This window comes from Trichechus manatus, unplaced genomic scaffold (assembly GCF_000243295.1).
Source record: "Trichechus manatus latirostris isolate Lorelei unplaced genomic scaffold, TriManLat1.0 scaffold00006, whole genome shotgun sequence".
In the NCBI taxonomy this organism is placed as follows: domain Eukaryota; kingdom Metazoa; phylum Chordata; class Mammalia; order Sirenia; family Trichechidae; genus Trichechus; species Trichechus manatus.
This window is the reverse complement of record NW_004443942.1, coordinates 1,572,472-1,590,637: the sequence shown is the minus strand read 5'-3', so window position 1 is coordinate 1,590,637 and position 18,166 is coordinate 1,572,472. Positions and strand designations below refer to the sequence as shown.

Sequence of the window (18,166 nt, the reverse complement as noted above, 5' to 3'; positions counted from 1 at the left end):
CTCAGCAAGCGCCTAGCTGGTCGTGGTTCTCTGCCTAGTAGGATGATCCAAACCTTCATTCCTGAAGGGTCTAGGCCATTAGCAGTCATGTCAGAATTGGGTTGCTGTAATTTGCCACTGACTTTAATCACAGTGCACAGTAGTACTAAAAGACATCCTAAGGGATCTCCCGTATTCCAGACATACTCTTTACTTCTATTATGTAATATAAATGTGATTTTCCCTCGGTAATCAGGATCAATCACACCACGCAATACAGTAACTCCCTTCTTTGTTGATCCAGAGGCATGAGGAGCCTAAAGTGGCCGGGTGGCATTCTTAACTTCCAATTCAATGGAATTGGTGTGTGTCTCCTGGTGGGAGCATTCCTCCTGTTGGAACTAAGACCTCCAGACCCGCACAGCACAGGTTCACAGGGAAAGGAAGCAACAATTTTGTGAGTGAGTCACCACGCTAACAGTGATTCCTGGATCTATTAATCCTGGCTATGGCACAAACAGCACCATATATTGGATGCTAGTTTAGAGCATATACAGCCTCCTGAGGAACACTGCCCCAACCCTGTAAGGTATGGCTACCTAGCTAGTGCTGTGACTGTGTCTTTAGAAGGCCATTCTATCGTTCTACCAAGCCAGTTCCTTCAAGATGACGGGGAACATGGGTGCTGTTGTTGTTAGGTGCCACTGAGTCAGTTCTGACTCATAGTGACCCTATATACAATAGAACAAAACACCGTCCAGTTCTGTGCCATCCTCAACAACTGTTGTTATGCTTGAGCCCATTGTTGCAGCCACTGTGTCAATCTCTCTCATTGTCTTCCTCTTTTTGGCTGACCTTCTACTTCACCAAGCATGATGTCCGTTTCAAGGGACTGCCCCCTCCTGATAACACATTCAAAGTATGTGAGATGAAGTCTCGCCATCTTTGCTTCTAAGGAGCATTCTGGCTGTACTTCTTCCAAGACAGATTTGTTCCTTCTTCTGGGAGTCCATGGTATATTCATTATTCTTCACCAACACCATAATTCAAATGCATCAATTCGTCTTCAGTCTTCTATATTCATTGTCTAGCTTTCTCAAGCATACGAGGCAATGAAAACACCATGGCTTGGGTCAGGCGCACCTTAGTCCTTAAAGTGACATCTTTGCTTTTTAACACTTTAAAGAGGTCTTTTGCAGCAGATTTGCCCGATACAATGCATCGTTTGATTTCCTGACTGCTACTTCCATGGGCGTTGATTGTGCATCCAAGTAAAATGAAATCCTTGACAACTTCAATCTTTTCTCTGTTTACCATGATGCTGCTTACTGGGGAACATGGTAAGACCAGTGAATTCCATGACCATGGGCCTACTGCTGCATTTCATTTGCTGTGAAGTGAGTCTCTTGATCCGAGGTGATGCTGTGTGGGATACCATGGTGGTGGATTAGACATTCTATAAGTCCATGGATGTTAGTTTTGATAGATATATTGTGTACAGGAAGGTAAATCCATATCCAGAGTGTCTATTCCAGTAAGAACAAAATGCTGCCCCTTCCGTGATGGAAGTGGTTCAATGTAATCAACCTGCCACCAACTTACTGGCTGATCACCTGGAGGAATGGTGCCGTATCAGGGACTTGGTGTTGGTCTCTGCTGCTGGCAGACTAGGCACTTAGCAGTGGCTGTAGCCCAGCTGGCCTTGGGGAGTAGAAGTGCATGTTGCTGAGCCCATCCACAACCTCCATACCAACTATCATGGCCAGTTTGTTCATAAGCCCATGAGTCCATTGGGCAATGACAGGTGTGGCTGGGGGAAGAGATGACTGGTTTCCACACAAAGCATAATTCTATCCACTTGATCATTAAAATGCTCCTCTGCTGAGGTCACCCTTTGTTAACATTCACACGAGACACAAATATCTTCACTTCTTTGGCCCATTCAGAGAGGTCTATCCATATACCTCTTCCTCATACCTCCTTGTCTCCAATTTTCCAATCATGTTCCTTCCAAGTCCCTGATCATCCAGCCGAATCATTGGCCACAGCCCATGAACCAATATACAATCACACATCTGGCCGTTTCTCCTTCCAAGCAAAGTGAACAATCAGGTACACTGCTCTAATTTTTGTCCATTGGGAGGATTTTCCTTCACCACTGTCCTTCATAGAGTCCCCAGAAATGGGTAATAGTGCTGTCACTGTCCACTTTCAAGTGCTGCCTGCATACTGAGAAGAAATATCTGTAAACTAAGCACAAGTTTTCTCTTCCACAGTCAACTGATCATAAGGAACTACCCATGAGGCCCACAGGTACAGACTAAGAGACGAAAGGTAATCTGACAGAAGTGGAGACCACAGGAATTTGGGCCAGATTCTCATGCAACTTACTTGTGCCTTCAGCTCCTGCTTGGGCCCAATCTCATACATACCACTTCCACTGAATGATGGATTGCTGTTATGCACATCTGACTTTACGGCTCTGTGGGTCAGACAACTAGTTCATGATGGGCAGCTTAGGCCGCATGGTGACTTAGCGGTCCATGGTTAAGTGTTTAGTCTACTAAGGCCCAGTAACAAGCCAAAAGCTGATTCTCCCCAGAATCCTCTGTGATTCACCAATAGGTGCCTGCCAAAGACTCCAAACAGCATCTCTATCTGCCACTGACACTTTAAGCAGCATTAGTTCAACCGAATCATATGGCCGAAGTGGCAGATGGCTTGCATGGTAGCCTGAACCTGTTGCAGAAGCCTTTTCTTGTTCTGGGCCCCACTCAAAACCAGCAGCTTTCCAAGGCACTTTAGAAATAGGCCAGAGTAGCACAGCCAAATGAGGGATATGTTGCCTCCAAAATCCAAAGAGGCCCACCAACATTGTGTCTCCTTTTTAGCTGTGGGAGGGGCCAGATGCAATAACTTATAATTCACTTTAGAAGGACTATCTCCGCATGCCCCACACCACTGAACCCCCAGAAGTTTCACTGAGGTGTAAGGCATCTGCATTTTTTTTTTGAATAATTTTTTTTATTATTGTACTTTAGATGAAGGTTTACAGAACACATTAGCTTCTCATTAAACAGTTAGTACACATATTGTTTTATGACACTGGTTAACAACCCAATGACATATCAGTACTCTCCCTTCTCAAGCCTGAGTTCTACTATAACCAGCTTTCCTGTCCCCTCCTGACTTCTAGTCCTTGCCCCTGGGCTAGTATGCCCCTTCAATCTCATTTTGTCCTATGGGTCTGTCTAATCTGGGCTAAAAGGTGAACCTCTGGAGTGACTTCATTACTGAGCTAAAAGCGTGTCTGGGGGCCATACTCTCAAGGGTTTCTCCAGTCTCTGTCAGGCCAGTAAGTCTGGTCTTCTTTGAGTTAGAATTTTGTTCTACATTTTTCTCTAGCTCTGTCAGGACCCTCTATTGTGATCCCTGTCAGAGAAGTCAGCGGTGGTAGCTGGGCACCATCTAGTTGTACTGCATTCAGTCTGGTGGAGGCTGTGGTAGTTGTGGTCCATTAGTCCTTTGGACTAATCTTTCCCTGATGTCTTTAGCTTTCTTCATTTTTCCTTGCTCCTGAAGGGGTGAGACCAGTGGAGTATCTCAGACGGCCGCTCACAGGCTTTTTATAAGACCCCAGATGCTACTCACCAAAGGAGAATGTAGAACATTTTCTTTATAAACTACATTATGCCAACTGAGCTAGATATTCTGAGACCATGGTCCCCACTCCCCTCAGCCCAGTAATTCGGTCCCTAAGGGAGTTTGGATTTGTCCATGGAGCTTCCATGACCTTACCCTGAACAAGCTGTGCTGGCTTCCCCAGCATTGTGTACTGTCTTACCCTTCACCAAAGTTACCACTTATATATTGCCTATTTAGTGTTTTTCCACCCCCACCCCTCCCCTCCCTCATAACCATCACACCTGAATTTTTGCCAGATTAATTTCCCATCCTCTAGCACACAAATGTTTTACCAATAAGTCCAGAGTCACTGACACTTCTTTCTTACTACATCCAGTCAGCATAATGTCATCAATGTAATGGACCAGCGTGATGTCTTGTGGAAGAGAAAGGTGATTAAGGTCCCTGAGACTAAATCATGACATAGGGCTGGAGAGTTCATATACCTTTGAGGTAGGACAGCAAAAGTGTATTGCTGGCCTTCCTAGGTGAAGGTAAACTGCTTCTGGCGTTCCTTGGAAACCAGAATTGACAAAAAGGCATTGGCCAGATCAATAACTGCATACCAGGTAGCAGGAGATACATTAATTTGCTCAAGTAATGAAACCACATCTGCAACAGCAGCTGCAACTGGAATCACCACCTGGTTAAGTTTATAATAATCCACTGTCATTCTCCAAGATCCATCTATTTTTTTTGCACAGGCCAAATTGGCAAGCTGAATGGGGGATGTGGTGGCAATCGATGCCGCTGCATCCTTCAAGTCCTTGATGGTGGCAGTAATCTCTGCAATCCCTCCAGGAATGCACTATTTATTATTTTTGGTTTACTATTTTCCTAGGTAGGGGCAGTTCTAATGGCTTCCATTTGGTTTTTCCTACTATAATCGCCTTTATTCCACTTGTCAGGGATCTAATGTGGAGTTCTGCCAGTTGCTGAGTATATCTATTCCAATTACGCATTCTGGAACTGGGGAAATCACCACAGGATGGGTTCAGGGACCCACTGTGAGCCAAACCTCAGCTAAGACTCCATTAATAACCTGACCTCCATATGCCACTATTCTGACTGGTAGGCCACATGACCTTTTGGGTCTCCTGGAATTAGTGTCAGTTCAGAGCTAGTACCCAGTAATCCCTAAAAGTCTGATTATTTCCTGTTCCCCAGTGAATAGTCATTCTCATAAAAGGCCGTAGATCCTTCTTTTGGCAGAGTACTGGGGTCTTTCCTCAAGGGAACTTGGCCTCCCCTTCATTCAAGGAGTTGCGGGTCTGTAAACTGGTATGAGTCTGGGAATTTAGGGTCTGGATTCTCTATTCTGGTGATTCAAGTTAGACTGCCATTCCCTTGACCTAGAATTCTTCCACTTGTACAGATGAGTTAATATTTAGCAGGTTTCTCATCTATTTCACTCCTAGGGATATCCTAAGTAACCAATGCCATAAATCCATACAAGTCAGAATACTTTGACTCCGCTGTCCATTATGGTAACCACGTCCACCTTGTCTTTGTTGACTGAGTGCTGACACTTGGCCCCTACCACCATGGGGTCCAAACAGCCCCACTGTAGTTAAATGTCTTAATTCAGTTAGGGCAGTTCCCATTGTAAAATTTGACTTATATAAAATAGGAATCACAGCAGTCTTCAAGGATGCTGGGGCTCCCTTCACAAATTTGTTCTTTACCGTTGTGGTAAAAGGTGTGTTCCCTGGGCACTCCATGTGTGGGTCTGTGTATCTAACCTGATAAATCCACTCTAACATGCCAATTTCCCTAAGCCTTTGGACACCTTCTTCTACAGTATACCAAGGCAGGTCTGGTGCTTCAATTTGATTTAGTGTAGGCCACCATGTAATCCATGCTTCAGCGACCCAAGCAAGTAAATTATTAGATCCTTTCCTAACCTCTCGAGCTGAAACACTGAATGAAGAATCTGTGCTTAGTAGGCCCACATCAACAATCTCAGACTGATCCAACCTTGTTCCTTGCACCATTATCCCACACCCTTAACTGTCATTCCCACTCATATTCCCCAGGTTTCTGTTTGTACGTATTAGAAAAGTCAAGCAGTTCTTTTGGAGTATAGCGTACCTCCTCCTGGGTCACACTTTGTACTTCACCTTTTGGGGCTCGCTGGGACTTAAGTGGAGCCCTGGCAGCACAGTGGTTGAGAGCTCAGGCTGCTAATCAAAATGTCAGCAGTTCAATCCACTAGCCACTCCTTGGAAACCCTATGGGGCAGTTCTACTCTGTACTATAGGGTCGCTATGAGTCGGAATCGACTGGATGGCTATGGGTTTGGATTTTTGGTTTGGGACCTAAGTCTAGTTATAGGTCTAGAAGAAAAATGGGTAGTGGGGATGTGTTCGGAGAATATTCAGCAATGTCTTGTAAGGCATCTGCCTCAGCTGATGCCCCATATAATGTCTCAGATGCCTGCGCAATGACTCAGACAAAGGCTCCTCAGACACAGCTGGGTTTAACTTATCAGATGGGGGTGGAGGGGCTAATGGTTTTGCTGGTAAGAGTGATTCAATGGAATTCAGGGGCTCAGTGTCCCTAGCTTCCTAATTACCTGCCCATATGTCTCCAACCCATATTTCAGGATCCCATTTATTCCCAATCAACGCCTTCACTTTTACTTTAGACACTATTTGAGGTTGGGAATTCAATTGGCATTGTAATTTAGCCCCTCTATGACAAGACTTCGGGTTTTGTTTTCAGTATCACCAGCTCTGTTACTGTAAGAAATAGGACTTTAAGGGCACTAGTGGCAAATTTGAGGTCATTTATGTGGTGCTTGAGCTATGACTCTGAAGCCCTGAGCTCATCTCTTTCTTTCACCACTTTGTCTAGCAAAAGTAGAGCCCACCAACCTGCTTCCTTATACTTCTCATTCTAACGAAACTGTAGAAAGTATCAAACATGTAATCACCAAGAGCCTCCCCTTTCACCAATGATTGCATATACTTAAACTGTGTTTGCATTTTTATCAGAGACTGACTTAGGGGGATGTGACTTAGTGTGCTATAAAAAAAATTAGAGTTTCACTTTATCAATTGGTAGTGATATTTTGCATATTTCTATTGCCACCTCAAGGAGCCATGGTGGTGCAGGGGTTAAAGCACTCAGCTTCTAACTGAAAGTTCAGTGGTTCAAATCCACTAGCCGCTCCACAGAAGAAAGATGTGGCAGTCTGCTTTTGTAACAATTTACAGCCTTAGAAACCCTATGGGACAATTCTACTCTGTCCTATACGGTCACTATGAGTTGGAACTGACTCAACAGCAGTGGGTTTTATTGCCATCTCATACCATGGATTAGCAGTACCCTCTTTACTACTCGAAGCAGAGTCCTTAATAGCTTTAAGACTAACCAAACTTGAGAACAAATTTAGAAAAGTCGTCCTTACAATTTTGTTTCTCTAGAACCACCCTCAGTACCAAATGTCTTAAGCTGGATTCTCTAGAGAAATAAAACCAGTGAAATGTATATATTTATGCATATATAAGTATACATATATATAAAGAGAGATTTATATCAAGGAAACGGCTCACATGGTTATAAAGGCTGGAAAGTCTAAAGTTGTGGGTCAGGTGTCAGTCTGGAGGATTCTCCTGACTTACGTAGCCGCAGGGGCCAAACCCAAGATCAGCAGGTCAGACAGCAGGCTTCTCGCTTAGCCACTGTGGAGGCTGATCAATCCCAAGATGAGCAGCAATGTGACAAGCCATTGGCTCAAGTCTCAAGAACTGGAGGTCAGATGATGATAAGCTGGATGCATGATCCAGAGTGAGCAAAAACCAGAAAGCTTGGCCAGAAAATCCACATATATTGGATGCAGGCCACACCCCCATGGAAACTCCCTTTCAACTGATTAGGGGCTCACAGCAGATGTCATCATAGAGGTGATTACATTATATCAGATTTTATAATGGAGGTGACTACCTCATTAAATAACTGCCAAACCACTCAGAATCATCGCCCAGCCAAGCTGACACACAACCTTTACCATCACAAATACAAAGGGCAAAGGAGAAAAAGCTACAGTCAACAAAAAGAATCCTTTTCAGATGTTTTCTATTTCTTGTCTATTGACACCAACACCAAATGGCTATATGTCTGCAGATAAAGAGTAACAGAGATTTTTACAACATTTTGCATCAGCAATTCTGAATTTCTAGTTATGTTTCTGGATTCAGAGATTAATTTTTACATGTTAATTGGGTTTTATTATAATAGTATATTATAATATTGTGTGGCCCAACAGTAAATTCACTAATTTTTTGGTAAGACTCATTCTATACTAGTTTATTACAAGCGTGGTTAACAACTGCCTTTCTTTAAAAATATTCTGCTATTTATCTAGGGTCTTAAAAGCCTGTGCGTGGCCATCTAAGATACACCACTGGTCTCACCCCTTCAGGAGCAAGGGAGAATGAAGAAAACTAAAGATACAAGGGAAAGATTAGTCCAAAGGAGTAATGGACCACAACTGCCACAGCCTCCACCAGACTGAGTCCAGTACAACTAGATGGTGCCCGGCTACCACCACCAACTGCTCTGACAGGGATCACAATAGAGGGTCCCAGACAGAGCTGGAGAAAAATGCAGAACAAAATTCTAACTCACAAAAACGACCAGACTTACTGGCCTGACAGAGACTGAAGAAACTCTGAGAGTATGGCCCCCAGACATGCTTTTAGCTCAGTAATGAAGTCACTCCTGTGTTTAACCTTTAGCCAAAGATGAGACAGGCCCATAAAACAAAACGAGACTAAAGGGGCACAACAGCCCGGGGCAAGGACTAGAAGTCAGGAGGGGACAGGAAAGCTGGTAATAGGGAACCCAAGGTCAGGAAGGGAGAGTGTTGACATGTCATTGGGTTGTTAACCAATGTCATAAAACAATATGTATACTGTTTAATGAGAAGCTAGTTTGTTTTGTAAACCTTCATCTAAAGTACAATAAAAAAAAATTCTGCTATTTAAATAATTCTCATTTTTAGTCACTAATAAGAGAGAGAGAACTTTTCATGGGCCACCTCAAGCCACTGACCTACATCTCTTGCATACATTTACACTGTGATTGCATGTTATTAGAGTATGACTTGACATAGTGCACTATAAAAAATATTAGTCTCATTTTATTCACAACATGTGAAGTAATGTGAATCCAAAGAATTGAAAATTTTACCAAGAATCACATAATTTCACAGCTGATGGGCTTAGAGAATTGCAAATTTTGTTTATACTACTGTTGCTCTGTGGCACCACTTCAGCTGGTAAACAGAATTATTGGCTATTTAGCAGTGTTTATAAGCATCAAACTTCTACCACCAATTCTGGTGATTCTTATTTTATTATTTACTATTATTATAAATATAAAATCTTTTTGATAACCGCTTGTCATGGATTGAATTGTGTCCCCCAAAAATATGTGTATCAGTTTGGTTTGGCCATGATTCCCACTATTGTGTGATTGTCCACCATTTTGTCATCTGATGTGATTTTCCTATGTGTTGTAATCCTATCTCAATGATCTTAATGAGATGGGATTAGTGGCAGTTATGTTAATGAACCAGGATTCAATCTACAAGATTAGATTGTATCTTAAGCCAATCTCTTGTGAGATATAAAAAAGAGAAGCTAGCAGAGAAACAGGAAGACCTCATATGGACAAGAAAGTAGAGCACGGAGTGCGCGTCCTTTGGACCTGGGGTCCCTGCGCTGAGCAGTTCCTGGAGCAGGGGAAGATTGATGACAAGAACCTTCCCCTAGAGCCAACAGACAGAGAAAGCCCTCCCTTGGAGCTGGCACCCTGAATTCGGACTTCTAGCCTCCTAGACTATGAGAGAATAAACTTTTCTTTGTTAAAGTCATCCACTCATGGTATTTGTTATAGCAGCACTAGATGACTAAGATACCCCTAATAGTGTGACTCAGTGTCATTAAGTGGTGATGCTAATGCTCAAGTTGAAAAATGTGGCCAGACCATTAACTTATAATGGGAATTAAATATAATAAAACTCTGTGAAGAGTGCAAAAGAATGAGCAAGCTGTCAGCAAAATATTAGAGATAATTGCTGAGAAGAAAATAAAGAGCAGCATTTGAATCAGTCTTAAATTATTCAAGTTTTGAATTTCTGAAGTATGGGAGATCTCCAAGGATGCATTTGTGACTTCTTTGTAATTACTACACAGCTTTTAGAAGCACTGCTGATCTAGGCTGTTACTTGGATAAGAGGTAGACAATGACTGGACCCAGGATGAGCATTTGAATCTAGGGCAGCTAACACACAGGCTGTTGCAGCCCAAGAAGCATTCTGGCACAAAAAGTACAAACAGCTTTGACTAGTAGGAACAACGATAATTATCTAGGCTGGATTTGCCCTCTAGCATTTAAACAGGAAAATACAGAGGGAATCAGTTAGAAGCAGAAGAAATAAAAAGACAGAAAAAGAGAAGTAGCAAAAAAAAAAAAAAGAAGTAGCAAGGAAGGGGTTAATCACAGTAATGACAGAGCCCCAGAAAAAGAATCCATAAAGTGCCATGGGTGGGGATGGTCAGAAGAAGATCACTTGGTCTCCAAAGCTGCCTTGGATTCCGGAAACCAGGCTATACCTGGATTTCTTGATATTTCTATTTCCTTTAGTGCCACTTTCATTCATATAATAAACCCTGTGATCTGAGGCAGTTTGAGAAAGCTGCTGTCTAATGTATGTATGTTTTTTCTGAACTGAGATTTTCCTGGAGAGGCAGTGACTTCCCTATTCTTGCTTGCATACACAGAAGGGCCTAGAAATGGTAACAGAAAGGAGATATTACATAAAAAAGTAGCTTTATATACCTGCATTTTTTTCTCTTGCTCATTTTCTCCTATCATTCCAGTGCCTGTTACACTTTCACTTCCATCAATGGACACCTAGAAATATGGGAATAAAATAAAGCTTAAAAAACCTTTAACATTTTGGTAACTATTTAGGCTGGGTGATGAGTATATGGAGATTCATCATCATCTTAATTTTTGTGCACGTTAGAAAATTTCCATAATAAAAAGTAAAAAAATAAAAACAAAAAAAACCTTTTAAATTATATAAGATATATGTTCAAAGCAGAAAAAAAAATCAGCCCTTTTGATGTAAAACTTGAGACTTTTCTTTACCTTTTCCAATCTCTAATTTCTACTTCTTAATTCATGTAACAGTTCCATCTATACGTCACCATTTCTTTTAGGGAACTCATTGAATATTTCTTTTTGTGAATTATGCTACTCATTTATCTGCTATAAGCCTCTACCCTATCCCCTTATTTTTCTTCCAATATTTTTTTCTACACTTTAGTTTTTTTAACAGAATTGCTGATCCTCTCCTTGATGCTGTCTGATTTTGACTTCAAATTGCTAGTTTCTTATTTGTTAAAGTACGCTTTTTTTTTTTTTTCTTTTATCTTAATGAAAAACAAAGAGGGTGCATTTGGGACATTCTAGACTTTATGAAATACCTTACCTTTGCTGCATACTGTTCCAAAGCACTGATGGTATCAGGGTCAATCGCTGCATCCCCAGTGTGCAGACCTGCCACTGTCCCATCAGCCTGAATTGCCAGGATGGTGTCAGACTGTGGGACTTGCACTGCATGGTGGATGTAAGCTGTGGTGCCATCTTCCAGCTGAACCGCTTGTAATGCGCTCTGGTCATAACTATCTAAGAGAATGAAAGAGATTGGCAATAAAGTTAAAGTCTGATAAATGGCTACATATTTAAAGGAAGAGGAGAATAAGCTTTCACTAAATGCTTACTACGAACACTGGATGATATGTTTTACATGTATTATTTCATTTAAAACACACAACAATTCTGTGAGGTGGGCATATTTACCACCCTGATTGTACAAATAGAGACACTAAGGTTTGGGGAAGTTAAGTCATTTTCCTTAGGAACAAGAAAATTAAAAAGCTAACAATTAACAGTTAAAATCAGTATATACAGATACCAGGATCTGAACCCAGGTCAATGTGACTTCAAAGTCCATGTTTTTTTCCTCTAAATAGCTATACCAATAGTTGTAGTATAATAGTATAAATGCTATACAATATCATTGTGAAATAATAAATCTAGCCAATTACAATGAACATGATTAACTCTAACTGCTAAAAAAAAAGTTCATAGTTTATATAAAGTATTTCTAAAACATGTCATGTCATTCTATAATAAAATATTTTTAAAATAATAACCCCACCCCAAAAAAACAAAATCCGTTGCCATCAAATTGATTCTGAAAGTAATAATATCTAACATTTATTGAGCATTTACTACGTGACAAGCACTGTTCTAAGAGCTTTACATGTGTTTCATGTTCTGTCTTCACAACAACCCTATGACGTGGATACTTACTATAATCCTCATTTTATAGATGATGAAACTAAAGTATAGGGAGGTTAAGTAATTTGCTCAAGGTCACACAGCTAAAAAACAGCTGACCCAGGATTTGAACCCAGATAATTTGGCTACAGAGCTAGACTCTTCACTCCTATGCAATCTATCTCAAATCCCTGGTTTTCCCCACACAAGGTTAATAAACATGAACATTTTGCTATATTTGCTTCAGATATTTTCTAAATTTTTATCTACTTTTAATTAAAGACAAACACAATAGGCAAAGGATCTTACTAAAGAAATGATACTTAAGAGGAAGAAAAAAAATCAACAATTTAACTTTCTTTTTGGAGGTGGGGCTGGACAGAAAATACCATTTAAATTATTACAGCAACTTTAATCTTTAATCTCACCTTTCAAATTCTTTTTTTTTTTTTTAACAATTTAACTTTCAAATGTCTAATTTCATATTTTGAAAGCAGCCTCTACTTGAAGTCTTCCAGGAAATCAGAGGTTTGCTGTTCCAACCTGTTATTGGACAGCTCAAATTGTTAGAAAGTTTTTCTTTAAATCGTGCCAAAATCTGCCATTTTGTACTTCTGAAAATAAGTACAATTCTTCCTTCTACATGACAGCACTTCAGCAGCTAAAGGTAGGTCTCATTTCTCCCACACCTCCACTTCTCCTTTAGTTTTTATTTCATATTTCCAAAGCCATTTTTACCTTTGGAGGTATGGTGAATAAATGCTGTAGTTCCATCTTCTAACTGCACTGCTTGACCATCCTCTAGACGCAAACTATCCCCTGCTCAAGAAGAATGCTTACATTTAGATCCCATGTTTTCTAAGCACATTCCAATGAATTCACTTAGCAACAACAGAGTCAATAAATCATTAAACACATTTTAAAAACCTATAGTTACTCTTATCAGTGCTGAACATTTAAATATTTTCAGTAAAGCTAATCTGAGTGTTTAAAGGTTAAAAAAAATACTAGAATATTTATTTTAGGACTATATACCAGGGAGTGGGAGAGTTGGAAGAAGAAGAAAAGAAAGAAATGTAAGATTCAGCCCAAATATTAGGAAAATTCAGTAAGGACTTTTGCTCATTTATCTCCAGATGCAATCCAGAAACAACTTCTCCATTATCTTTGAGAGAAAATTTTGATTATGTTAAAATGGTCTTTAGCTCCTCTCTCTGACATCTACTGATCTTTCAGAAGGAAGACTAGAGATCAGGACCAAGTTTAGATAGTACAAGGGAGCTGAAGACAGCAGATACTGAAGTCTAACAATAAGGAGGGTTTCCTGTGCTGTATCTTAAATACTTACTACTTTTTGGGATAGGTACATGTTGAACATAGGCAGCAGAGCCATCCTCCAACTGAATGACTTGGCCATCTATGAGCTTTCCATCTGAAACACACAAGATTCAAACCAATAAATAAACACAAACAAAAATTTTAAACTTTATACAATTTCAAAATGATATCAACTATAAAAACATACACTACTTAAGATCATGTTCATCTTGATTCTTCCCTCAATGTTCTGAGGCAATTCAATAACACATCCAGTGATCCTACAGAAAGCAGAAAATCCTCCCTCAGCCATCCTTCCTCCCCTCCATTTTCACTTAGATGAGTTCAAAAGGAAGAGTGGCTCACCACAGCAGGCTATATGAGAAGAAACTTGATATAATTTTCACAGTCCCTGAGGAATAGTGACCTTGACCATGGGGATGCTGAAGCTGGGAAGATAGACAGGTATAGAGGCCAACTGTCATTCTCACCCCTCAGGGCTATAACACCCTTGTCTATGTACACATGTGCTCAGTAGGTTTCCACAAAAATTAAGGAGTTTGAAAACTGGGCTATTTCTTCGAGCAAAGTAAACACTGATTCACAAACAATGTTACAAAAGCAAAATCAAAGTTGTTTACTCACGCATATTTTATAAAAACATTAAATAATAACCTGAAGTAAAAAAGCAAGAAAGGCCCTAGTAGAAATAGGATAGGGAGCACCGCATCCCCAAAGCTTGACTCGGGCTAAATTTGATACTCTTCAAATATCTCAAAGGATGTCTCCAAATTATCAAAACAAAATTTAAGTTAAATTGAAATGATTTAAAATTACCATGCTATAACGCATTTTTAGGAGGGAGTGGAAGGGGATATACCTGCTAGGTACTCTAACTCTGAGGTTATAAATCACTGGTATTAACCAACCAGCTGTATGTGAGGCACATACCTTTAGAATTGTGTTGTATGTAAGCTGTAGAACCATCTGCAAGTGTTACTGCTTGCAAGCTTACACCTTCCATATTTTCTAAATTGTCACCATCTATTGAAAAAAATTATTTCCTTTAGATAGTCATTATATGTGCATGCTGATTAAATTATTATTATTATTTTTTAACTGTACTTTAGGTGAAGGTTTACAGAAGAAATAGTTTCTCGTGATTATTTTAAAAAATTTTTTTTAAAATAAGAACTATACAAAAAGGCAGGGAGCCTAACTTAGAGTCAAATGGAATTTGTTTTAGCATTAAAAATATACACTTCCCTGCCCTATTGTATTCAGCATCCACATCAAGGTAAAAATGCTCATAGAAATGCTTAGGTTTATGTTAAATTTGGAACAGTGAAATAAAGACAGTGTTTTAAGTTTTCATTTTCCCTTAAGATAAATGATATTTCCAGACCCGTATGATCGCTTTAAGCAAGACTGCTCACCTGCCACGGTTACTGCCTCTGTCAGGCATAGGGTAACGTGTTGAGCCTCCATTCCTCCTCCAGGAAACTCTGTCATTCCCTGAGAATCTCGATTTATTTGGGCTAACAACATTTTCTACCTTGAAGAAAAATATAGGTACTTGAGAACAAAGAATAATGCATATGAAATAAAAGCAATAAAGAATATTTATGAACCACAAAAAAATGCTAAGGAAGTAAGCAGTATCTGAAATTAACCAAAATTTCACTTAATATACAAAATTAAGAATATTAATCTAAACCCCAAGGCATTGTTTTCATAATTCAACAGTAAACTATTGTGCACACTGATAAATCTTGCCTGTCAGTTTGGTACCTTGTCTAAAATTCCCACAATTTAGAGTTCTTTACGTTTAACATGGTTTAAGATCTCTATATACTATTCATCAGCAAATCATGTTGACTCAATCTTCATAAGTTTACTCTTAACCTGGCTACTTCTCACAACCTTCACCATTACTTCCCTGATCCAAGCCACCATCATCTCTCACCTGCATTACTACAAAAGCACCCTAACTGGTCTCCCTGCTTCTACACTGGCCTCCCCAAAGTATCCTCCCAACACAGCAGAATGCCCTTTTGTAGGGAAAAGTTATATCTCTCATCTCCTCAATGCCCTCTGATGACTTCTCCTCAGAACAAAAGCCAATAGTCCTTACATTGGCTTTTTCCGTCAGTGATCTTGCCTCTCATTTCCGACCATTCCGTCTCGTTCATTCCACTTCAGCCACACTGGCATCCTTGCTTTTCCTCAAACATACTAGGCATTTTGTTGCCTCAGGGCCTTTACACTTGATCCTTCCACCTGAAATGTACTTCTCAGTATCTTTATGGTTCATTCCTCTACCTTCAGGTCTTTGTTCAAGTGTCACCTCGATGAGTGCTTCCCTATCTACCCAACCATGCACCTCCTTCAGTCTACACCTCCCAACCCTCTCGACTATGGCATACCCTGCCCCTCTTCTCTTTCCCCTCTTTATATTTTTGCATAGTTCTTATTATTTGACATGTCACATATATTTGTTCGCTAATTGTTTCCCCCTCCTCTAGAACAGACAGGGATTTTTATGTTTGCTCACTGCTGACTCTAGTGCACAGAAAAGTGTTTGGCACAAAGTTGGCACACAATAGGTGTTGAATGAATGGATGAATGAATAGTTCTTTTATCAATCACCACCACAAGCCCCTTCTTCTCTTCTCTCACCTCCAAGTCCCTTTACCAGTGTGGGCCTTGGGTTGCGTCAAAGAGGAGTTGGGGTAACTTAGCTGCTTGAGCAAGGGAACTGGACCAGAGGATCTCTTGAGGACCTCACCAGGTCTAAATATCTGATTTTAGTGTCAATATTTTAAATAGTAATATGCAGATACCAAACCCAATGCAGTCAAGTTGATTTCGACTCATAGCAACCATACAGGACAGAGCAGAACTGCCCAACAGGGTTTCCAAGGAATGGCTGGTGGATTCGAACTGCCGACTTTTTGGTTAGCAGCCGAGCTCTTAACCACTATGCCACCAGGGCTCCAATATGCAGAGAGTAGAAATAATTTGCAATTATATTTAAGACTGCTTAAAGATTTTTGTTTTAGAAACACTGTAAACTGTACCCTCTTTGGACCGAACCTGTACTGAGGGGCCATGGTTCAGATTCACAGAAAGGTATCAGTGCTGTGGTAAGTCAGTCAAAGGCTGACTTCTCAGGGATTCCTGCAAGATCCATATTCTCTAACTGTTGACAGAGCAGGACGAAACATATACAAACAAGTGAAGAGGATTACCACTTGCTTGCCACCTCCAAAAACTAACACAGAAGCCACAAAGTAAGCTGGTGCCCTGTTGTGAAGACCTCTGATGAGGATATGACTGGGACAGACTAATTTTCAGAGCAAGTATCATCAATATATTACAGAAATAAGTTAAGGTAAGGAAATGCAAGGGGGAAAGAACCTACAAAAATGTAGTAAGCAGTGCAGTACTGTGTGATTTGTGCAGTATTCATCTAAGAGATGAACTTTGGAAAAGGCAGATTACAAGGTCATTGACGTCATGATGTTAAGAAATGTCTGTGGTCTGACCATAACTCAGGCTAAATAGAATTTGTCTTTTTCATTCGATTACTCATAAATCGCCAAATAACAACAAAAAGCATTAACAGGTAACTAACATGATAACTGCAGTAAGTAAAAGTTATCTCTTTCCTGAAAGCTGATAATGGTTAAATTTCTTTAGGAAAGCTTCAATAACTATGGTTTCCATTCTAATGAAAAACCTCTGGTCTAACTGAAAGATGCGCAGGTAACTATCTTCTAGACAAAAACTGCTGGCAAATACATGGTGTAGTGATGAAAGAAAGAACTCAGAAGAGCTCAAATGAAAATTATAATTACCAGAGGTGATAAATGATGGCAGGTGTACAGCTCATTTCATTTTTAAAGTTTTCAAAAGACTCTGTGATACAATTATTGCCCTTTGTTAGAAAATAATTTAAAGGGGAAAATATGGTGAAGAAAAGGTCCAAATAAGCCAAAGATTACCCTACAGTTGCTCATACCATATTCATCATCATGTCTTCATGATTTCTGTCACCAACATTCTCAAGTGGTATGGAAATGACCATATAAGATGAACATGACATCTTTAGGAAGTTACCTTATAGAAGGTAGTCAACTTCATGTGCTTTTATAATGAACTTATTAGCCACAATCAGACACAGAGGAGCCTGTCATGAAGCACTGTAGGAATCACCAATGAAGAAATAATGCATATGATAAAGTTCTTGCCCTTTTGGAAGATGATGGTGTGTGTTAGTATAAGGAAAGAAGAAAAAAAAACACTACAAAAATGTAGCAAGCGTTATACGATTTTGCAGCAGGCAGATACGAAATATTTTGCAAAGGAACAAGAGACTGCAAAGTAACTGGGGCTAAAATGTTAAATGGAATTCAAAATGGATTGTAACTCAGACTAAATAATTCTTACATTGCTTCACTGAATTCCTCACACATCTCCCAGGAATAGGCAAAAGAAGGAGAGGTATCATTTGATGATTCATTCATTTAACTACTTGTGTACTAAACTCTGTCTTTGCTTGTCTACTTAAGAATATTTTTTTTAATTAAACTTTTTATTTGGTTGTAATTGTATGTTCACACGCAGCTATAAAAAGTAACGCAGACAAAAGTACACATTCTTTTCCAATGTACATGGAACGTTCTCCAGAATAGACCACATCTTAGGCCACAGAGCAATCCCCAACAAGATCCAAAACGTTGAGATAATTCAAAGTATCTTCTCTGACCACAATGCCATCAAGGTAGAAATTAACACTAGAAAGAGCAAGGAAAAAAAATCA

General features: G+C 39.9%; 1 protein-coding gene across 4 annotated transcripts in view; it reads right to left on the bottom strand.

The window, feature by feature from the left end:
- Nucleotides 1-18,166, bottom strand: part of ZNF143 (zinc finger protein 143) — a 68,106-nt gene that overhangs the window by 40,665 nt on the left and 9,275 nt on the right. For 2 of the 4 annotated variants that reach the window (XM_004369638.2, XM_023737153.1), the window contains exons 2-7: nt 14,778-14,896; nt 14,293-14,385; nt 13,373-13,456; nt 12,763-12,846; nt 11,171-11,367; nt 10,513-10,587 (exon numbers count right to left, since the gene is read on the bottom strand). In XM_004369638.2, coding sequence (XP_004369695.1) covers nt 10,513-10,587; nt 11,171-11,367; nt 12,763-12,846; nt 13,373-13,456; nt 14,293-14,385; nt 14,778-14,889 — 645 coding nt within the window. In that variant the 5' untranslated portion in view covers nt 14,890-14,896. The remainder of the gene's footprint in view (nt 1-10,512; nt 10,588-11,170; nt 11,368-12,762; nt 12,847-13,372; nt 13,457-14,292; nt 14,386-14,777; nt 14,897-18,166) is intronic. The other 2 variants (XM_012557193.1, XM_023737151.1) reach the window with 2 other exon arrangements.